This window comes from Rhineura floridana, chromosome 2, assembly GCF_030035675.1.
Source record: "Rhineura floridana isolate rRhiFlo1 chromosome 2, rRhiFlo1.hap2, whole genome shotgun sequence".
NCBI lineage: Eukaryota > Metazoa > Chordata > Lepidosauria > Squamata > Rhineuridae > Rhineura > Rhineura floridana.
Genome location: NC_084481.1, coordinates 92,992,930 through 93,015,586, shown reverse-complemented (window position 1 = coordinate 93,015,586; position 22,657 = coordinate 92,992,930). Strand labels below are relative to the sequence as shown.

Sequence of the window (22,657 nt, the reverse complement as noted above, 5' to 3'; positions counted from 1 at the left end):
TTTACTTAGAAGCACATTCTGTTCCTTTAACTTCCTAGATGTTTCAGAGCAGATACTTTTTAAACCTTGGCTCAATTAAGTTGTGTGAGCAAGATGCAACAACTGATTATAGTCATATATGTATCCCATTCTGGTTCAAGATCACACATTTTCTATAGAGGCTTGGTTTAGCTGCAAAAGACTAACCCTACTATTCTGGAATACTTTTTATAGTTGTTTAAGAAGCTGAACCTAGGTTTAAAGTTGCACTCCTATGCACATTTCTTTAGGAGTAAGGCTGATTGAATTCAGTGGCACTTCTGAATAGACATACATGCTTAGAATTGTGCTGACTCATTCTACTCTATGGCACTGCCTTCTTAAAAGTTGGTATACTGGTTTTAGATTGTGGAGATATAAATGGGGGGCGGGGGAGGAGCGCCATCAAGTGTCTATATTTGTAAGCCGCGTCGTACACTCGTTTGGGTCGAAAAGGGAACCAAAATGTCTAGAGTGAAAGAAAAGCTATAGTACCCCAGGGCTTGAGTTGGTAGATGATTGGAACACGTGGCAATTAGGACCCAGGAGGAATCCGCTAATACCGTATAGATCGGCGCTAGGACCCAGGGGGAGCCAGAAGGGCTTGCCGCGTCTCCTGGAGCGCAGCGGAGCCTGGGTCAGGACGCGCAGCACTGGACGGGCAATTGGAAGCCGGACGAGAACCGAGGAGGCAAGTGAACGTTAGTCGCGCCTGGGTGGAGAAAGGGGCAGGCGGGTGACAATCCCCGTGGAGGCATCGGTATCTGGGCCACCTTGCCGTGCCTTTGCCGGCTAGCAGGGCGGAAAGGGGCGGGGGGGACCGTAAACACCCCCCTTTCGCAGGCGCCTGTCTATTTAGGGTTAATCGCCGGTCTCCTTTTTCCGTCTCTCTCCCCTCCCCGCTGGTTGTAATGGAAGGATGGTATCTCATACGGTTTGATTCTCCTCCTTTATACTCCGCCGACTCCATTTCCCAACAATCAGGCCTGTCCAAAGTATGGGGTGCCAAAGAAGGGACTGAGGGTACACGGGACCATATCTATCTATCTATCTATCCATCTATCCATCTATCCATCTATCCATCCATCCAGACAGACAGACAGACAGTTTTGAAAGCAACAAACAGAACTTCACCTAAGCTTGCTCTGGATCCCAGTAAGATAGACATCTACTGAGAGAGAGAGATGCAGGACTGAAAACAATGCAAGTAGTTATTATTAGTGAAAGGAAAAGCGGCACTTTGAGAGTCCCAACGGCAGCAGCTGAGCGTTGGTGGGTGCTGATCCTGGTGCTGTCGCTGCCAGCCCATGTGGCCACGTGCTAAAGTTTGTTGTGGTTGTGCTCAGCCTTGTGACCACTCCAGTGTCCTTGAATCAAGAAATTGCTGGTTTCTTTTTGGGAAAATATAGAACAGCAGCCCACAAAGGGCTGTTAGGAAGGGGGCAGGGAGAAGGATTTCGAAGCATTCTTTGAGTGCAAAGTGTAATCATAACACAATGGTGGTTTATGTTAATATCTTGCTTGAGAAGGGATGGATAAAAAGCAGTGGAGAGGCATGGAGGAAGGCATCAAAATATCAGCAATCTGCTATTATGTAAGCAGAGGATTAATGGAGGGTAAGGCTATTAATGGACATAAAAATAATAAGACAAGTTTCTAGCCCTTATGAAGATAGTTCAAAAGCATGCAGGCAGTGCTTAGTGATACATTAGAAGCTGTGGGGCAGAGGACAGGTAGCTGAGAAAAAACTTCAGTACACTGCATCCATTCTATGAGTAGTAGAGTAAATTATGAAAGCTAGTGAATCCATGCAGATATACTTCTTTTGTATAATTTATAGAAATCTACAATTTATGATTGAGCCCACAGGAGGAGGTTAATCATTACTAACTATTGATTTCAATGTAACTAAAGCCAGTGTGGTGTTGTGGTTAAGGTGTTGGACTACAACCTGGGAGACCAGGGTTCAAATCCCCACATATAACCATGAAGCTCACTGAGTGGCCTTAAGCCAGTCACTGCCTCTCAGCCTCATGAAAACTCTATTCATAGAGTTGCCATAAGTCAGAATCGACTTGAAGGCAGTACATTTACATTTTAAGCCACAGAGATGTAGCCACCAAGATGCAAAAGAATGATAACAAGCTACCTAAGTCACACAGCACTATCAAGGGCGCGTCTACTCATAGGGACATAGGAAGCTGCCATATACTGAGTCAGACCATTGGTCTGTCTAGCTCAGTATTGTCTACACTGACTGGCAGCAGCTCTCCAGGGTTTCAGGTTAGGAGTCTCTCCTAGCCTTACCTAGAGATGCCAGGGATTAAACTTGATACCTTTTGCATGCAAGGCAGATGCTCCCCAACCAAGTTCAATGGCGCTTATTCCCAGGTTAGTGTGAGTACTTGCTGCCATAGTTAACTTGTGGAACTCAATTATCACGCTCTCATAAGCACACAGCATGCATAGTTTTTTTTAAAAGATCAATTCCATTAAAAGATTCTTTCAACATCTATGAAACTGAATAATCCAAAACTATAGAGTGCTACCTGACCAGGGTTCAAATCCCTGCTTCTTGTGAAGCTCATTGGGTTGACCTTGGGCCAGTCACTGTCTCTCAGCCTAACTTACCTCACAGGGTTGTTGTGAGGATAAAATGGAGAGGGATGGGGGAAACAATGTTTGTATGCCACCTTGAGCTTGGAGAAAAGTGGGATATAAATGTAATAATAAAATAAATAAATAGTAGAATTGTAAAGGACCAACTGTCTAAAACTTCACTAGGTAACCCATTGCACTAGTGCCACATGTGGTCCCTACCCCAATTTCATGCAGGTGAGAAGGAGTGGGGAAGGGACAACAGAATGAGAGGACAGTGGGATGGCCCCACCCACTGCAAGCATGTGGCGTCCAATAGATTACTCCCCCCCAAGGCATACAGTCTTCGGACAGAAAAAAAAGTTGCCCATCCTGGGTCTAAACCATTTCCAGGAAGAAAGACTATCTACATCCCAGCCCTAGAAGTGTAGACAGATAGGTAGATACGTAGATCATCCTACATATTCCAGACCACTGTGCCACAGAATATTTGCACCACAGAAAGCATCTGCACAGGAAATTGCTCCCAAAGACTTAAGAAAGTAAGCCAAGCCACGCGTTAGAACAGCCTTTCCCAACCAGTGTGCCTCCAGATGTTGTTGGACCACAACTCTCATCAGCCTCAGCCAGCATTGCCAATGGCTGAGGCTGATGGGAGTTGTGGTCCAACAACATCTGGAGGCACACCGGTTGGGAAAGGCTGTGTTAGAAGGAAAAGAGAATTGGGGGAGGGGGAGCCTTCCCCATGGTTACTAGACCATCTCATATGGTGAAAAGTGCATGTCTGGCCTAAAATGTGAGGAAGAGAGAAAAACTCACTCAGCACTAGAGCATCTGCTCTGCATGCAGAAGGTCCCAGGTTCAACCCCTGGCATCTCTGGTAGGCCTGGGAATACTTCCTGTTTGAAAAGTGTAGATAGTACTGAACTAGATGGGCCAATAGTCTGATTCGGTATAAGGCAATGCCCTATGTTCCCAACAGCTAGGCCCTGAGTATGAGCAAAAACTATCCACTGCTCTGAAAAAAATGTTATCAGGATTCACTCCTCTCCACACAGCAGTCATTCTGTCTCTAGTTGCGGCAGTTCTTGATGCCTTGTGGTAAGGAACTCTTTAAACTAGGAGGTAGGGTGAACAACACGGTGTGATTTCTGCCCCACATGCCTTGTGGTTTCTTCTACATTTCCCTGTGAAACTTCATGCTCTGCTTTTTCTATGGTGGGATCTTGGTCAAGATGGATTAAAAAATTTGTCCCAGATTGGTGAACATTCTCATGACAGAATACGCATGTATACCATGGTGTGGGAAGTTCACATCTGCACTTGTATGTATATGAGTATGTGAGAATGTGATATGCCTGTGTGTTTGTATTTGCATATATTAGCTCAAGCATATGTTCGAATTCTAATTCGCTTCCTCATGTCTTTCACTGGTGTTTTTGCAGCTCCTCAGCCAGCAGCATGGTGGCGCTACAGAACTACTGTGAGGGGAATGAGTCTTTGGCCCAAGCATGGGCTCAGCAGGGGTTGTACCCCTGTTTCTACTTCACACTGGTGCCTGCAGTGCTGCTCAGTGTCTGCATCCTCTTGGGTGCCCTGCAGTATGCTTGCTATGCCCGGTTCAGCCGCACCATGGAGCCAAAGTATATCCCACGTTCCCGTTTGTACTACATTCAAGTCCTCCTCTCTCTGCTGCTTGCACTACTGCCCTTTGGCACTTTTCTGTGGCAAGTCTTGGGCGTGCAACAGCTGCATGGGTACATGGTGCTGTATACCTGCCTCTCTGCCGTGGGCTGGATCAGCTCGGTTGGGCTGCTACACTTGGAACACACTAGAGTCCTGGCGCAGGACCGGATCAGAGGCCATGGTGCAATCCTTCTCCTTTATTGGGCTCTGGCTTTTGCGGCTGAGAACCTGGCCTTCATCTCCTGGAACAGCCCACTCTGGTGGTGGGGCTTAGAAGACACCAACCAGAAGGTAGGTCAGTGAGGGTTTGAAGAGAAGACCGTGTGTCTGTGTGCGGCCTGTTTGGTGCTGCAGCACAGAAACATTGCACAATGTCTCTGATAAAGGCAGATACCCTTTCCCCTTGGGACACCACTGTGGGAAGGAAACTGGCCATGTAAACAGCTTGTGCAATCTATATATCAACTCTAGTCAATGTATGGACTGCAAATGAACTGACCCACTGTGGAACACCCTGATGGTGTTTACAAAAGCTTGGGACCAGTTTACTTGAAAGACCAGCTTACTCCATATATGCCTACTTGACTGCTTCAATCTGCAGAACTGGCACTTTTACAAGTGCTGCGTAATGTTCTTTCCACACTTGCAAGGAATAGATCCTTCAGCGTAGCAGCGCTTTGCTGTACTGTTTTCAGTGCCTGCTAAAAAGCATTCCCAGGTGTGTAATTTTATTTTATTATGTAGATTTTTTGAAAATTGATGATTTTATTTATTTAAAAAAAAATTTAGGTCAACCTGTCTTTAACATTTGATTTTTTCAATTTTTTAAATGAATATTTATTGCTTTATGTAAACTGCTTGCAGGCTTTTGATGATTAGGCGGCATGTAAATCCTATTAAAGAAAATAAATAAATAAATAAAAATAAAATATGTAGATGATAGGATGTGCTGAAATAGCTCCAGCAGTAAAGAATCAAGATGTACTGTGTACACAGGATTTAAGCTGGAGATGGGCAAGCAATGGTATGTATCCATTCTAAAAGTGAGGTGAAGATTTTCCTATCAGTGACAGTCACAAGGTTTACCAAGCGCAATTGTGACTTGCTCAGTTGAGTCCCATTTGATCCTTCCTGAGTTTATGTAGAGCAGGGTCACCACTTTTTTATAGACAGCTTTTATCATTTTAAAAGCTAAATGAAAAGCAGAAGAACCAGTCAAAAGTGAGGCTTTTCCTGTCGTGGAAAACAGCTGAGGAAAGCCTTACCTGCTGATTTTATGCCCCTTATGCAGGTCTTACACAGAGCCTCTCCTTAAAATAGTTGTCAACCTTGGTGTGGAGAGCATTTCAGTCTAATAATATATCCATATTATATTCACTGTTAGAGAGAGAGCTGGATTTTCTCCATAAGAGATCTATTGTCCTGCCAACTAGCTGTGGACATCTCAGCTTTTCTACTGGTGGACGTAGTTTGAAGACTGCAAGAGAGGGAGGAGTGTATATAGCTTGGAATTTTGTTTTAAAAATATTTAGCATAGGGAAGAAGTTCAAAACCAAGCAAAGCTGCTGATGTTGACATATGCTATTTGTTACTATTACTCAAGTGCCAGCCATTTCTTGTCTTCTTTTACATCTCAGCCCATTTTTGCTGAGTCACTGTTGTTTAAGCTAGAGAAAGGCTCATGCATGACTGCATGGCATGTACTCCTCCCCACTCTTTACACACTCACAGCCACACATGCATGCACACGGAAGAGATTGCTTTGCTGAATAATTTCAAGGGACTTTTCCCAATGACTCAGCACAAAGTCCTGCTAGGAAGATTTCCAGCCACACGTTGAGATTTCCCATTTCTTTGTGTTGCCAGCTAACACCCCTGCCTTCTAGCAACAAGCTAGAGGGAGAGAATTTATCCCATGCTACAGATTTCATGTTAAGATATCTTCCAGACAAGTTATTTGGGCCTGATCGCTGTTCCCCACCCACCCCTATATGCAGCAAAGATAAAAACACCTCTCCACATTAGGATGAGGAGGCTGGGCCTAAATATGAAAAAGCAAACAGAGTGTGACTCCATCAGCACAGTATACCTCTGCTTTAAAAAAAGTCTGTGATGAATAATTGCCATGTTTACAACCTTACTTTTGTGGCTCCTCATACTGTGGAAAGATGGCTATTTTTCATAAACCATACACTTAGGACCATTTGCTACAAAGCCATCTATTGTCACAATCACTAAGCTTTTCTTTTCACTTGCCAATAGAGACCAACCTCAGGCCTGATCCTTTCACTGGACACCCATTCATACATGCCAGAGGGAGCCTGGAATTGTCCATTTGGATCCACTCCATGCAACCTCCTTGAGTTTGAGGAACCCCTTAGTCTCACCTAGTCCCAATTGTTTCTGGGTTCTATGGATGAGTCCTTGCATTTTACCCCCCATTCTATATACAGAAATCAGTTAGACCGGCAGAAGAATCCTACTTCACCACTGGTGATGGGACATCAGGCTCAGGCTAGCTTAGGTGGCAAAGGGCAGGCTGCATGGCATACCCAGCTCTGTCCTCCAATATCTCATTATAGGAAATTCCCTTATATTGAGTCAGACATTTATCTAGCTCAGTATCATCTGCTTTCCCATTCTGGTGTCCTCCAGATATTATGGACTACAATTACTAGTATTCCTGCTGGCGATGCTGGCTGGGGTTGATGGCAGTTGTAGTTGGACAACATCAGGAGGGCACCAGGTTGGGGAAGGCTAGTCTATATTGACTGGCAGTGGCTCTCCCTCAGCACTTCCTGGCGATAATAGGGATGGAACCTGGGACTGTTTGCATGCAAGCATGTGCTCTACCACTGAGCCATGGCCCTCTCCTCATCAACTCCTGCCTCATTCTCCTTAATGGTAGGACTGGGGTGCTGGTTAGCTGACATATCATTATTTGGGCAGAGACTGTTAAAGGTCTGGTTCACACCTAAAGCTAAGCCCCGGTTTGTGTAGCCTAACTGTGGTTTGTTTGAACATGTGATTCTAGCACAGCAGACTAACCGTGGTTTTTTTCTGCTAACAAACCATGATGTGAAGCCATCGGTTTGTTTAACCTATGGTTTGGCATTACATCCAAACCTTACAGCCTTGTTTAATCATGGTTTGTTTGTTTGGCCATCTATTCCCCACCCCCAAATGCTCAACAAGCTACCAAGCCACAAGCCAAGAGCAGCTGGAAAGAAAAACAAGCTTTGGAAAAACAAGCCATGGCTTGTTTGCTCACCTGTGATGACTCATGGGTTGAACAAACCATGGCTTAGCATTGTGTGTGATCCCAGCCATAGTTTGAAGTCACGGATGTTCTCAGTCCTTGTGTAAGGAGCAACCTACCTATCTATTGTATCATGATGACATCCCATTGCAATGGCAGATGTGAGGGCCCTGTACTCCCCATCCCCACAAGAGCCAACAATGCACACAGAGCCCTCATTGAAGAGTAAGCACCTCCAGTCCAGAGAGCTTTGGCCTTCTTCTCCCCTCATAGTTCAGTCACATGACCTAGCTTCTCCCACTGGCCGTGTGCTATAACTGCAGACATCTAAGAACAGGAACAAGCTTCAGGGAACAACAGGAAGTAAACTCAGCCAAGGGATCTTCACAGTTGCCTAGGGGTGAGGACCGCAAGCTTCTGGGAAGGGTTTTATTCTGTGGTTTTCTACAAGAAATTAGTTTGTCATTTAGCATAATTCTCTCTGTTCTTTGCTGTGTGTGTAATAAGATAACGCTTTAAGTACTTGGCCGGTCTTTAGTCAATTGACTTTGGCCAATGAAATATCATTCATTGGATAGGTATCTGCCCAGAAAAACAGGCAAAATTTATTTTAAATAATAAATTAAGTTGTAAAATACCAGTCTTAGTTGGGTTTTCCATTCCCCCTGGACTCTGTGTTCAGATCTTGGGAAAGAAGCATTGCCTGGTTTGTAGCCTTTGATGGGAGGAAGGGAGGAATTGTTGCAAGAATGCATCTGACATGAGATCAACTCCTCCAGGTACAGTTCAGCTTGTGGTTACTCCGCTACATTGGCACCTTCACCCTCTTCACCTTGGGGATAAAGGCCCCAGGGCTGCCCCAAAAACCCTACATGCTGTTAATTAATGAAGATGAGCGCGACGTGGAGAACAGTCAGGTAGGCTTCTATCCCCTTAAGTAGCCCACTCCTACTGTATGTCTGCCTATTTCTGTCTATTCCTTTAATATTTTTTCTATGAACCAGCTGCAGGGTGTGGGAGAGGTATGTGTATGAGAATGATTGGAGCTAGAAGTACCATTTTGTTAAGAGCAGAGCTTGCAGCTGCTGTTTCCAAAGCTGCCATTTTGAAGACAGTATTACAGTTCCACAGCAAATCTTGCCAGGGTCAGACTCGGGCCTAGGTTGGACTTGGAGCCAGAGCATTGGTTACAGTTGGCATGTAGCTGCCTGGGAGTGATGTTTCCTCTTGCTGTTAACGTGTGGCTCTCCATACCCCTGCCAGAAGCTGCGCTGAAGCAGGAGTGCAGAGACTTGCAGCACAAAAGCTTGTTTCAGCAGCATCTCTTTGGTGACTCTGATGTGCACTCTAGCCTGTAGATCCCTAGCCTGTAGAGATAAGCCCTTTATGAGATGGGCCGTAGCTTGGTGGCAAAGCATCTGCTTTGCACGCAGAAGGTCCAGGTTCAATCCCTGGCATCTCCAGGTAGGACTGGGAACAAACATTCCTGTCTGAAATCCTGGAGCGCCTCTGCCAGTCAGTTTAGACAATACTGAGCTAGATGGACCAATGGTCTGACTCGGTATCAGGCAGCTTCTTGTGTGCCTAAGCCAGAATTGGGACTAGGAACTTGTTGCCACCTCATTTTCTGCCAAAATGAGAGCCCATAGCTCAGTAGCAGAGAATATGCTTGGCATGCAGAAGGTACTGGATCAGCCTTTGACAACCTGGTGCCCTCCAGATGTTTTGGACTGCAACTCCATCCACTGGGGCTGAGGAGAGTTATAGTTCAAAATATCTAGAGGGAAACTGGTTGGTGAGGGCTGTCCTGGATTTAACCTCTTGCATCTCAAGTTAAAAGAATTGCAGGGCTTAGGGCTGGTGAAGGCCTCTGATTGAGTCTTTGGAAAACTGCTGCCAATCAGAGCTGAGCTAGATGGACCAATGGTCCATCTTGATATAAAGCAGCTTCATATCCTTAAAGGCTCCTGAGCTTTTAAACAGTGATATGGTGGTGAAAAATTCAGCAGGTGCTGCTTTTGTGATCATGGAGCTGCAGTGCTGGGGGAAAGCAGCATCTGTTGAATTTTTCAGAATTGTATAGCTGTTAAAAATACAGGTGTCTCAGCAGCTAACCTCTGTGTGGAGAGAGGTGGCAACACTAGAGCACATATGCAGAGCAGAGTTCATAGAAGGTGTGGCTTTAGAAGGTTTAGAAACAAGCAGGTTAGGTTGGTTCATTGATACAAGGCTTGGCTGTGAGATGGTGCAGTCAAAGTGCTGTAAGGCAAAACTGTTGGCTAACCTACCAACAGCTCTTTTGCACAGGCTGATGGGAGGCTAGGCCTAGTGAAGGATCAAGAAAATACTTGCATAGATTCAGGGCTGTTGTAACTATTGCCAAATGAGATGTCCATGTGCTTATAAAGCAGGACTGAAACCCTAACCTCCTGCACCTTGCCTTGCTGCGCCCAGTGGCTTTAAGCCAAGAGTGGGGAACCTCAGCCCCGGGGGCCAAATTGTCCCTTCAAACTTCTCTATTTGGCCCTTGGGACTCCACAGGCTGTTCTCCACAAGGACCCTACTCTACACCCTCTTCAATTGCTCGTGCCTGGGCAGAATGCGTCCTTGAACTGTGATGTGGCCACTTGTTTGCCTGGATGGAGGATGTGAAGCCTCTAACTTTTGGGTAGTTGAAATGTAATCATATCCATTGCTCCACTCATTTTTGGCTTCTGGATCCACCCACAACTGGAACATGGGCCCTGGAAGATTGCCTATGAGGGAAAGTAGCCCTCTGGCTGAAAAAGGTTCCCCACCCCTACGTTAAGCTATTTCATCTCCAGCTTGGTTCACTTACAGTACTGGAGCTAGGCTGGTAGAAAATAGCTTAAAGCAGCCAAGTATTGTGAGTAGAGGGTAGGCTTCACTCCTTTCCCCACTTTGATGTAAGAAGCAGCCCTACCCTGCCTCTGCTATATTGGCAAACTGGCAAGGGCATGTTTAATAAACACATGCATGTCTAGTTTGACCCCTAGGTATGTGAAACACTTTGAACATTTGAAATGTGTTTTCTAAGTGCCCATCATTGTTAGTATTACCATATTTTGACAATGATTGTTCGGCAATGGAAAACCATATTATAGACTGGGGTGGGCAACCACCAGCCTGCAGGCCAAATTTGGCACAGCACAGGTTCCAATTTTCATATGTGACATCAGGTGTGTGGCAGGTATAGATGTGGCTGGACTACCTGCACAACTGAATGGGGAACTCAATTGCATAGCTGATCCGTGCAGAAAGCTAGGGTCAGCTCCTCACCTATCAGCTGATGGGTGGTGAATTCAACCCTGCTGGACTGGCTGCACATCTGAGTTTCCCTTGGGGAACTCAGTTGCACAGCAAGTCCTTACAGGATACAATGCAACCCCCTGCACTGCGGTTCCCAAACATCTAACAACCAGCTGGCTGTCAGGTTGGGCAGCATTGCACTAGAGACTTTGACGTCAGGTGATTGGCAGGTGGGTTGTCCTGCTCACCTGTCAAAGTTGGCCTCTGAAGGGTGGGGACTGATAGCAATGTGGCCTGCTGGGCCAAAAAATTTCTATCCCATTATAGACAAAAATAACAGCATATGGTGAGTGACTGAGTGAGATGTTTGTTGATCACTTTTATGCTGGTATCTAATGAAGAGAATATTGTAACTGTCAAAAGGGCTTTCAGTTCTAGTTGATATATATTTATATTTATCACTGAAGAGTTGCTTCTGTTGGTTAAAAAGGTGGCAGATGTGAATGATTTCCAGTAGGTGGCACTGTGGATGTCTCTTATATCTGTATTCTGTACTTAAAAAAAAAAAAGTTTTACTCTGGTCAGAATTTGGGGCAGTAAATCCAGTGTGTGTGACAAAAAAACCCCACGAGTTCTGTGACCTGTATAAATTGTACAATTTAAACAGATTTTCACAATGTCTTGTTTTGTATTCTGCGATTTTAAAAATTAGTTTGTATAATTTATTTGAGTTTTGTTTGTCTATAGAAGGGGCAAGGAATAATGCAGGACACAAGTTCTGCTCCTAAACTCTAGAGATTTTATATAGCCACTCCTCGGGGGGGGGGGGTACTGAGATTTCAGAAGGCATTTCCTTTTATACATAGCTTCTCAGCTATAAGGGCTAGAAAATTGCTTTTTTTAAAAAAAATGAAACCAATTTCCAGAAATTAACCATAACAGAAACATATCATACTTGTGGCCAGTTCCCAGAATCCTAGCATAAATACAGGAAACTTAGAAAGCTGCCTTATACTGAGTCAGACCATTAGTTCATCTAGTTTAGTATCGCCTACTCTGACTGGCAGTGACTCTCCATGGTTTCAGGCAGGGCTGTCTCCTAGCCCTACCTGGAGATGCTGGGAATTGAACCTGGGATCTTCTGCACACAAAACAGATGCTCTGGCACTGGGCTAAGGAAGGGCAAATGTTCCTAATGTCACATATATAGTGATGGGATCTAAACTGTAGACACCCAGTAGGGACTGGAAAACTCACTGAAAATGGTATTTCTGTTAGTTGACCAAAAAAAAAGGGAAAAGGCCAATTCAGTTTAGGAATAAGGAAGGGGATTGAAAATAAAACAGCAAGTATCCTAATGTACATTTGGTAGAGGCAGAGAAAGACAGTTATTATACATGTTTGCTATGTCTACAGATTACTGTACACAGTTCTGGTCACCCCATTTCAAAAAGGACTTTATTGAGCTAGAGAAGGTCAAGTAAAATAGGGAGCTGAAATTTCCTTATCAAGAAAAGCTAAAGAGGTTGAAGCATTCAATTTTGCAGAAAACATTATTAATCAGGCATGGGGAACCTGCAGCATTCCAGACATTGCTGGACTGCAACTCCCTCAGGCAGCATGGCCAATGGTCAGGGATGATGGAAAGTGTAGTCCAGCAACATCTGACCCTATCTCCAGTTTAAATGATGATGAAGGGGCATGGCTTAGTAGGAGACCATCTGAGGTCCCCAGTTCAACTCTCCCCCTCATCCCCAGGTTTCCCCTGTCTGAAATCCTGGGCAGCTTCTGCCAGTCAATGTCAACACTACTGAGGTAGATGGACAAATGGGCTGACTTGCTTTAAGGCATTTTTGAGTGACAGGAAGAGAGTGGATAGAAACAAATAATTCTATTGCAGAACTCTGGAACTTTGGGTCATTCAGTAGAATTGATCTATATTACAGGGCAAGCAAAAATGAAGCATTTCTTCAGATAACACATATATTAGTTATGGAACTGATTGCAACAAGATGTGGTAACAGCTGTTAGGTGCTCACACAGAAGTAGGGAGCCTGTGGCCCTCCAGATGTCGTTGGACTCCCAACTCCCGTCATCCCCAGCCAGCATGACCAGTGGTCAGAGATGATGGGTGTTATAGTCCAGCAACATCTGGAGGACCACAGGGACCCCTCCCCTGCTTTAACAAATTAATGGAAGAGGGCACAATCAATGGTTCCTAGCCACGACAGCTAAATGTAAAGAGGCACTTATACTTCTGATTGTCAGGTGTCTCTGGGAGGCAGGCAGCTGCAGGGAAATCATCCTTATGCCATGCTTTTGAGTCTCCTGGACACCTTGCTGGAGACAGAATATTACACTAGAAGGATCTTGGGTCTGTTCTAGCAGAGCAGTTCTTAAGATCTTAATGGTACAAAGACTTGGAGTCAACAGCTCTCTGTTGTCTACCTGCTAGCCTAGTCCTCCAATAATTTCCCCCTATACTTCTGTCGTTTCAAATATCTTCTTGGCTCCCAAATACCAAATAATTGGTTTTGAAAAGTACATTTAAAAACAAACAAACCTGATACTTGGAGCCAACCTTTTATAAAAAAAACATTCTAGACATTAGATCCGTTTCAATCCGGTTTCAGGCCCGGTTTTGGTACCGAAACAGCCTTGGTCGCCCTGTATGATGACCTTTGTCGGGAGAGGGACAGGGGGAGTGTGACTCTGTTGATTCTCCTTGTTCTCTCAGCAGCTTTTGATACCATCGACCATGGTATCCTTCTGGGGAGACTCGCGGAGTTGGGTGTCGGGGGCACTGCTTGGCAGTGGTTCCGCTCCTACTTCGCGGATCGTCACCAGAAGGTAGTGCTTGGGGAACATCACTCGACACCATGGACTCTCCATTGTGGAGTCCCCCAGGGATCGGTCTTGTCCCCCATGCTTTTCAACATCTACATGCAGCCGCTGGGTGCGGTCATCAGGAGTTTTGGAGTGCGTTGCCATCAGTACGCTGATGACACGCAGCTCTATTTCTCCTTTTCATCTTCCTCAGGTGAGTCTGTTGATGTGCTGAACCGTTGCCTGACCGCGATAATGGACTGGATGAGAGCTAATAAACTGAGACTCAATCCAGACAAGACCGAGACATTGTTGGTGAACGCCTTCCCTGCTCAGATGGTGGATGCTTACCCTGTTCTGGATGGGGTTACACTCCCCCTGAAAGAACAGGTACGTAGTTTGGGGGTTCTTCTCGACTCTTACTTGTCTCTCGAGGCCCAAGTGGCCTCGGTGGCACGGAATGCGTTTTACCATCTTCGTCTGGTAGCCCAACTACGCCCCTATCTGGACAGGGACGACCTCGCCTCCGTTGTCCACGCTCTGGTAACTTCAAGATTGGATTACTGTAATGCGCTCTACGCAGGGCTGCCCTTGAAGACAGTTCGGAAGCTTCAGCTGGTGCAGAACGCAGCTGCCAGATTATTGATGAGGACCAGTCGGTCTTCGCATATAACACCTGTCCTGGCGCGTCTGCACTGGCTTCCTATTTGCTTCCGGGCGAGATTCAAGGTGCTGGTTTTGACCTATAAAGCCTTACACGGCGTGGGACCTCAATACCTTGTGGAACGCCTCTCTCGCTATGAACCTACCCGTTCACTTCGTTCAGAATCTAAGGCCCTCCTCCGGGTACCAACCCATCGGGAAGCCCGGAGGGTGGTTACGAGATCTAGGGCCTTTTCTGTGGTGGCCCCTGAGTTGTGGAACAGCCTCCCTGAAGAGGTATGCCTGGCGCCTACACTTCCATCTTTTCGGCGCCAGGTAAAGACCTTTTTATGCTCCCAGGCATTTTAATCTTCTTAACTTTTTTAATCTTTTAATCTGTATTTTAATTTTTGTAGTATTTATTTTGTTTTTGCTGTGCTTTTCGTTGTTTGTTTGTATATGTTTTGTATTTTTATTATGATATATTGTATTTTATTTTGTTTGTTCACCGCCCTGAGAGCTATTTCGCTAAGGGCGGTATATAAATTGAAATAATGAAATAATAAATAAAAATAAATAAATTAGAAATATGACAGGTGATAAATGAGCTGCTATTCCAACGTAATTTGACCTGATCTTGTTAGAATAGCAGCATTGAGTGCTGAATGTGTCATAACGTGGCTTAAGTATTCCTGTACCTCAGCTAGAGAATGCTGGGCCTGATTGGAAGGTACTGTGGTCCCAATTATGGGGAGCCTGCTGCTTCGTGCAGTAAGATCTGGACATTGTGGACTCTCTGAAAATATAAAAACATAAGAGCCTGTTGGATCAGTCCAATGGCCCATCTAGTCCAGCATCCTGTTCTCACAGTGGTCATTATTTTTTTTCTAATTATTTATTAAATTTATATCCAACCCTTCATTTTGAAGGAGCCCTCTCAAAACCTAAGGTTTTTGCAGCCCTGCAACTTTCTGGTCGTGTTTTTTCTTGAACATTTCCTGCACCAAGCCATCAGTTTCTGCGACTCTGAAATTGTAAAGATTTTGCTTCCCTGCCCATTGATGCTTCTTGAAATGTTCCCTTTCCCGAGAAATTCCCCTGTGCCCCCCCACTTAACTGCCTCCTCCCAAGTGCCAGCTGTCATCTCTGCCCAGATGCCATTTGGAGAGGTTGTTGTCCCCTTCCCCATGCCAACCCTTCTCAAATATTTCCAGTGCTCCTGCCAAAAAAAGCAGTTCTTCTCTCCTTGCCTTACTCACTTCCATTTCTGTATGTCAGCCCTTGCTTCCAGGTGCCAGACAGAATCTCTCCACCTGGAGGGATCTGGGCCAGAAGATACGCCTCCTTTTACAATACATGTGGCCGACGGGGAACTACCCACTGCAGGGGCTGGTGATATTCTGCCTGATGCTTATGGGGCTGGAGCGTGCCATCAACGTCTTTGTGCCCATCTACTACAAGTACATTGGTAAGCAACAAGGGTGGCTTCAAGGGAGTCATGGGGCTGCCTCTAGCAGAGACCCAGAAATGGGAACGAAGAGGGCATAGCAGAAATGCTAGTGGGGGGAAAGGACAAGCCTCTGTTTTCCGTAATGTAAACTGGAGGTGGTTTATTGTTGTTATTATTAGTATTCATATATTATTTCTTTTTCTTTATTTTTTATTTTTGTACCTTTAATATTTTTATATATTTTTTCTGTTATTTTTCTTCCCCCCCTTTTCATTCATTGTTAAATTTGCAAATTAGAAAATGAATTTTAAAAAAGAACCTCTATTTTGAGAGCTAGTGTGGTGTAGTGGTTAAGGTGTTGGACTATGACCTGGAAGACCAGGGTTCGAATCCCCACACAGCCACGAAGCTCACTGGGTGACCTTGGGCCAGTCACTGCCTCTCAGCCTCAGAGGAAGGCAATGGTAAACTCCCTCTGAATACCACTTACCATGAAAACCTATTCATAGGGTCGCCATAAGTCGGGATTGACTTGAAGGCAGTCCATAGTCATTTTGACAAATATTCTGAATCAACCAATAGAGGGCGCCTTTATATAGGCATTTGCAGGGTGAGGAGGATTTACAGGAAAGAAAAAGGGGCAACTGCAAAGTTTTGGGTTACTTGCTTCACATATATCCATGTACGCCAGGAGTCTTCTGATAGATACAGATACTACAGCCAGCTGGAAGCTCTCCAGGGAGTGGGTCCTTTTCAAATGCTTGGCTTTAATTGTCTGGAGTCATGTACTAAAAATGCAATGTCTGAGTAAGCCCTTAAGCAGCCTAATTCCTAATGGCCTGCAGAGCCCTTGACATGTTTAAGATGCATGGCTTGGCATGTCCAGCACAGCATGTGGATTCAGTGGTTGCGGGCCCAGGTGATGAGATGGTGTGGAGCTGCAAATTTATATGCATTCTCTTTGCTTGCTGCAATGAAGCAGAGGCATGAGGAGAAGCAGTTTTTAAGTATGTTCTTTGCCTGGCCCTGAAGTGCAACTACTGTTGGCATGGGAATGAGTGGTTGTTGGGATTCTTTTTCTTTCTTTTTTTAATACTGGTACTGTGTACGTGGAGCATGTTCTTTCGAGACTGAGCCAGCAATCAAAAGTGAACAGAGGGTGGTTGAGCATCTTGTATGACCTGTCATGTTGCTACCCATTCCTCTTGCCCCTTTGAGCAGCGGTTCTTAACCTTTTGTGGGTCACCGACCCCTTTGAGAATCTGATGGAAGCTATGGACTCCCATAAATAAATACGAATTGGTGGGCAGGATTTCTCCAAGGTAACAAGGCCATTATGTTGACCTGACATGAGGACATCCCTAGTGATGGAACAAGGAATAGAGACAAGGTTCATGGTGTGCTGGATGGGAGGGAGGAGGCTGCACCCAAAGAAGTAGGCCCTCTGGAAAGCCAACCCAGAAGCCATGCTCCTCTGCCTGAGGCAGGGATGGGGAACTTCAGGCCTGGGTGCCAACTGCGGCCCTCCATGCTTCTCTGTTTGGCCCGCAAGAGTCTCCCCAGGCAGCAATCCCTCTCCTTGGGCCACACCCCTCACTGGCCCTGCTTTGCTCCCCAAGTGTTTTTGCCTGGCTGGGATGTGTCTCTGAACTCTGATAATGCCTCTTGCTTGCCTGGATGGAGAGAGGGGTGTGTGAATGGGTGTAGAAACGAAACTATTGTGCAAAGGTAAAAATTACTTTTGCTCCACCCACTTTTGCCTTTGTCCTCGCCCACCACTGGCATGTGGCTCTTGGAAGGTTGCCCAGAAGGGAATGAGGCGCTCTGGCTGAAAAAGGTTCCCTAGCCCGGCTTTAGAGGCACCCCAAGCATTGCAAAGCATTAGGCAGCAGGCTGTGGGGTGGAGGAGTTCCCAGCTGTACCACTTCAGATCTGAGTTTTGAATGCTTTCTCATGTAAAACAGCACATCAGAGAGAGGCGGAGGAGTTTGCATAGTCTTTTCCTGATGTGCTAGTTTTAAAAATATGACATCCTCCTCTTACCTGCAAGTCTGAAGTGGTACACTCTAGAATTCTGCTCCCTCATTTTGCATAATGCAGATCTAGTTTTCATCAAGCTATTTCCCTCTCTATCTTCACATTCCTTCCCATGTCTCCATTCTTAGCAAAGCCTTCCCTGCCCACTATGCTCACTGTACCTGCACAATCCTCTACCAAATCTAACTCTCTCCCCCTTCCCTCCATCTCATCCTCACTCTCCATGGTAAATTCCTTACCACTTGCCTGCCTGCCTGCCTCCCCCTCAGCCCAACTTTGACTATCTCACATACATTTTAAACCTTCTGTGCCAGGAACTATACAATGTCCCTGTTTAGGGACATGTTTAATAAGGGTAGAGAGCCAGTGTGGTATAGTGGTTAAGGTGTTGGACTACGACCTGGGAGACCAGGGTTCGAATCCCCACATAGCCATGAAGCTCACTGGGTGACCTTGGGCTAGTCACTGCCTCTCAGCCTCATGAAAACCCTATTCATAGGGTCGCCATAAGTCGGAATCAACTTGAAGGCAGTACATTAATAAGGGTAGAGAAAGGCTTGTATTTCTAGCTGAATCTGCAAAGTCAGGGTGATCTGGTCAGATGGGATCACTTTTTTGATGGGTCCAGGCAGGACTTCTGCCTGTGAAGACTTGGGGGATTTAGTGACCCTCTTAGATCTCCTGGACAGCCAGTGTGGTGTAGTGGTTACAGTGTTGGAATACGAACTGGGAGACCAGGGTTCGAATCCCCACACAGCCATGAAGTTCACTGGGTGACCTTGGGCCACTCAGCCTCAGAGGAAGGCAATGGTAAACCACCTCTGAATACCACTTACCATGAAAACCCTATTCATAGGATCGCCATAAGTCGGAATTGACTTGAAGGCAGTCCATTTCCATTTTTTAGATCTCCTGGGTTCTCTCCCAGAGGCTTCTCTCCTGAGCCCTGCTGTGACCTCCCATCCTGGTTACTCTTAGGCCAACTCTGTGTTGTGCTTCTGGGGTGGGGGGAAGAGGTGGGTAGCTTGCAGGGGGGCCCTCCTTTTGTTAGCAGAAGCCGTTGGTGTGTGCCAGGTTCCCATGCCCTGGTGGGCGGTGCGAGTGCCAGCTCAGGGCAGCTATTGAGAGGTGCCTGAATAGGGGAGGATGGACTCTGGACTGCCTTTCAGCCCTGACTTTTAGACTTTACAAAGGAGTCATTGCAGGCAGGAGGCATTGAATTGCGAACTGCATACAAAATTGCTTGATGGGAATGGAGCTGGGAGTGGGGGAGGCTCTGCCCTACATTCCAAGCAGCTGCTGGGCAGAGATATTCTTCTCCATCCCATTTGGGGAGGCTGTACCTGCTAAATCTTAACTAGATCTCCTAACCCACCGGTAACCTAGGCAGACCCAGCTGCTGTTTCTGCCAGTCCTGTGTCCAAATGCTCAACGTGCATCTTGCTACACCAGGAACATGAGTATGCTATGCTGGGCCAAACCAATGGTCCATCTAGCTCAGCATCCTGTCTTTGCCAGTAGGGCCTGATGGGGATGCTTAGACTTTGGACTTAATTCCCAGTGTCTGGTAGACATAGGTATATTATTCCTGAAAGTGGCCACTGTGCTTTCAGCTGTCATGGTATGCCATATCTTGCATGTATTCACCTAATGTCCATATGTTTACCTAATTTTTTCAGTTACTTATTCTACTGACCATCATCCCATCTATGGCAATTAGCTCCATGGGCCGGTGTGTGTGTGTTGAACTTATTGCCGTATCAGTTAATCAGTACATTAATACATTAATTAATGAAGATATAAATAACAGAATCAAAATAATTTTTGTTACAAATCAGCTTATAACATGATTTCATTAATTTTTAGAGAGCTTCTAATAGTGCATGTGAAGAAACATTTCCCTGAATCTTATTTAACCAACTGAATAACAAAAAAAGACAAATTTTCTATAAATTTGTTGTAAGTCCATTGATCTTCCCTGACATGAATTAAATTGACCATTGAAACTAAATCCCAGGTTTTAATAATCCATTTGTCAATAGAGGGAAGCCAAGTTCGTTTCCAATTATTAGCTATAACTGTGCAAGCAGTGTTTAATTCATGGCCAACAATTTCTACATTTATTGGTAAAACTAGATCTTTAAGATATCTGAACAAAAGGACCAGTAGTTCCATTGGGAGTCTGTAACCACTGATGAGCTCTATTTCTTTTACAATAGCTAACCAGAATTGTTTTAATTTTCCACACAACCAAATAATATGTAAAGTGCCTGCATTATCTGCTCTATATCTCCAATGTGTACTATCAAGCATTGTTATAAATACGGCTTAACCGGGCTGGTGTTAGGTACCATTGAAACATTAATTTGTAAAAGCTCTCCTTTATACTAACAGTCGTATAATTTGGAACCTTTGATCATAGCCATTTCCAAATATTAACTGAGATTTCGCGACCTAGATCAATATTCCAAAAGAGTTGTTTTGTTCATCTAGGTTGGTAATTATTTTATATATCCTGCTTAATAATTTTGTGGATCTGTCATTGACCAAAAGAGTCTCCAACTCTGTAACATTCCTCAGTGGACCAAACTTAACTGCTAATAAATGAGCAATATTCTGTATTTGTTAATACTGAAAAAATTGAGGTTGCTTTTGCTGCATCTCAGTGATTTCATGGTAAGATTTTATCGCACCGTCCTTGAATAGTTGTCTAATTTCCACAAAGCCATGTGTTTTCCATAATTTTAAATTTCCTAACAAACGTTCATCGTTTAATTCTGAATTGTAGAAAAAAGCTGTCAAAGGTGACAATCTTGGGCTCGATTTGCATTTATACTTACGCCAGCTATCATAAATCGCAGATATACAGGGGTTGGTTTTAATTATTTCCTGATCACATCTTATTGTATACCAAAGGGTATTTCTTAAATTAGTCATAAGATTTAATTGTTCTATAGCAATTGACCTATCCCCATGAATTCAGCCCTTTAATTTAGCTAACATGGTGGCTTTATAATATTTTGTAATGTTGGAAAGTGCTAAAATGCCCTTATTCAATCCATTAAACAATGTTTTCATAGCCACCCTCGGCCTTTTTCTTTCCCAAACAACTGCTAATTAACTTTTGGCATCCTCTGACAACCTTTAGGTGAACCTTTAATGGGAGATTTGAGAACAAGTATAATATTTTTGGTAGTATTATCATCTTTATAAGTGCAATTTTTACCATCCAGGGAGTGTTTAATCCAAGCCAATTATTCAAATCAGATCTGACGTGTTGCAATAGTTTGTCATGATTATATTTCATTACTTCCCCTAGGTTTTTTAATATCCATATACCTAAATATTTAACCAGTTGCTGTTTAGACGCAACTTTGTATTGCTTTAGAAGTCTTTCCTTAACATGCTTTTCAACACTGAAACAAATCAGGCCAGATTTAGTAAATTATTTTTATAGTCTGATACCTTACTGTATTCTTTAATTAATTTGAACATCTCAGGAAAAGTATATTCTGGATCCTTGATAAAGAAGGCTACATCGTCTGCATATAAACTTATTTTGAAATGTTCTTTTCCTGATGTAACCCCCTTTACCATTTCACTGGTCCTGCCATTTATATGTTGTGTGATGTGTATACTCTCGTGCAGGGGAATCCTTCAGCTGTCTATCAATTTCCATAAATGGAATCCACTTAGAGGATTTCAGTTCTTGAAGAATTTTCAGGCCAGGAGAATGTGCTATCGAGGCCGGTGGACTTGTTAATGTTTGGTTCATAGATTAGTTCTGCATCTGAGTTTCCTACTTCCTCACAGACCTCTTTCCCTAGTCCTGTAGGGCCCCTGCTTGCTGTATTCATCATTTTTTAACTTCATCAAAAAGATTCCAGGTCAGTGTACAAAGGCGTGATTAAAACTGTTTGCATAACATACAAATACAGTATATAAACCCAGCAAATAACCATAAAATGTACAGTGAAATAAAGAAAGAGAAGACTAAAAACATAAAAGAGCAGACTAAAGCAAAATTCCAGCTAAGATGTCATCTAAAATGCCTGGTCAGATAGGATGGTCTTAACCTAATACTAAAAAGACTGTAACGTCAGCATCAGATATGCCTCTTTGAGGAGGGCATTTCAGAGTTGAGATGTCACTCTTTGTAAATATATAATGTACCTCTGGTAAAGAGGGTACTTGGAGAAGGGCCTGACATGGACAGGCTGAGACAGACCTTATTACTGTCTCTAAATATAATCGGTGCACCAGAAGCTGCTGTGCAGCAAACCCCTGATCTGGTCTACCTACCCATAAAATCCCATGTTATAAGGCAGTTCCCTATTTCCTATTTCCAACTCAGTGTCAATGGTCTTGTTTGCATAAGCAAACTGTGGGGGTGCTATTGCTATTGTTTTGTTGTTGTTTGTTGTTAGGTTCTTATAGTGTGTTTTATTTGTTTTTGTTTTGACATTGTGTAAATTGTTTGGGGACCTTCGGAAACCAAGCAAATAATAACAATAACAATAATAATAAAACAGTAACAATGAAATGGACTGCCTTCAAGTCGATTCTAACTTGTGGTGACCCTATGAACAGGATTTTCATGGTAAGCGGTATTCAGAGGTGGTTTACCATTGCCTTCCTCTGAGGCTGAGTGGCAGTGACTGGCCCAAGGTCACCCAGTGAGCTTCATACTGGAGGCATTCAAGAGGCAGCTGGACAGCCATCTGTCGGGAATGCTTTGATTTGGATTCCTGCATTGAGCAGGGGGTTGGACTTGATGGCCTTGTAGGCCCCTTCCAACTCTACTATTCTATGATTCTATGGCTATGTGGAGATTCGAACCCTGGTCTCCCAGATCGTAGTCCAACACTCTA

The 22,657-nt window shown here is 44.4% G+C and overlaps 1 protein-coding gene across 1 annotated transcript in view; it reads left to right on the top strand.

The window, feature by feature from the left end:
- The first annotated feature begins 434 nt into the window (after positions 1-434).
- ABCB6 (ATP binding cassette subfamily B member 6 (Langereis blood group)) overlaps positions 435-22,657 on the top strand; it is a 50,352-nt gene continuing 28,129 nt past the window's right edge. The window contains exons 1-4 of the mRNA XM_061609370.1: positions 435-709; positions 4,062-4,593; positions 8,341-8,478; positions 15,578-15,767. Coding sequence (XP_061465354.1) covers positions 4,078-4,593; positions 8,341-8,478; positions 15,578-15,767 — 844 coding nt within the window. The 5' untranslated portion in view covers positions 435-709; positions 4,062-4,077. The remainder of the gene's footprint in view (positions 710-4,061; positions 4,594-8,340; positions 8,479-15,577; positions 15,768-22,657) is intronic.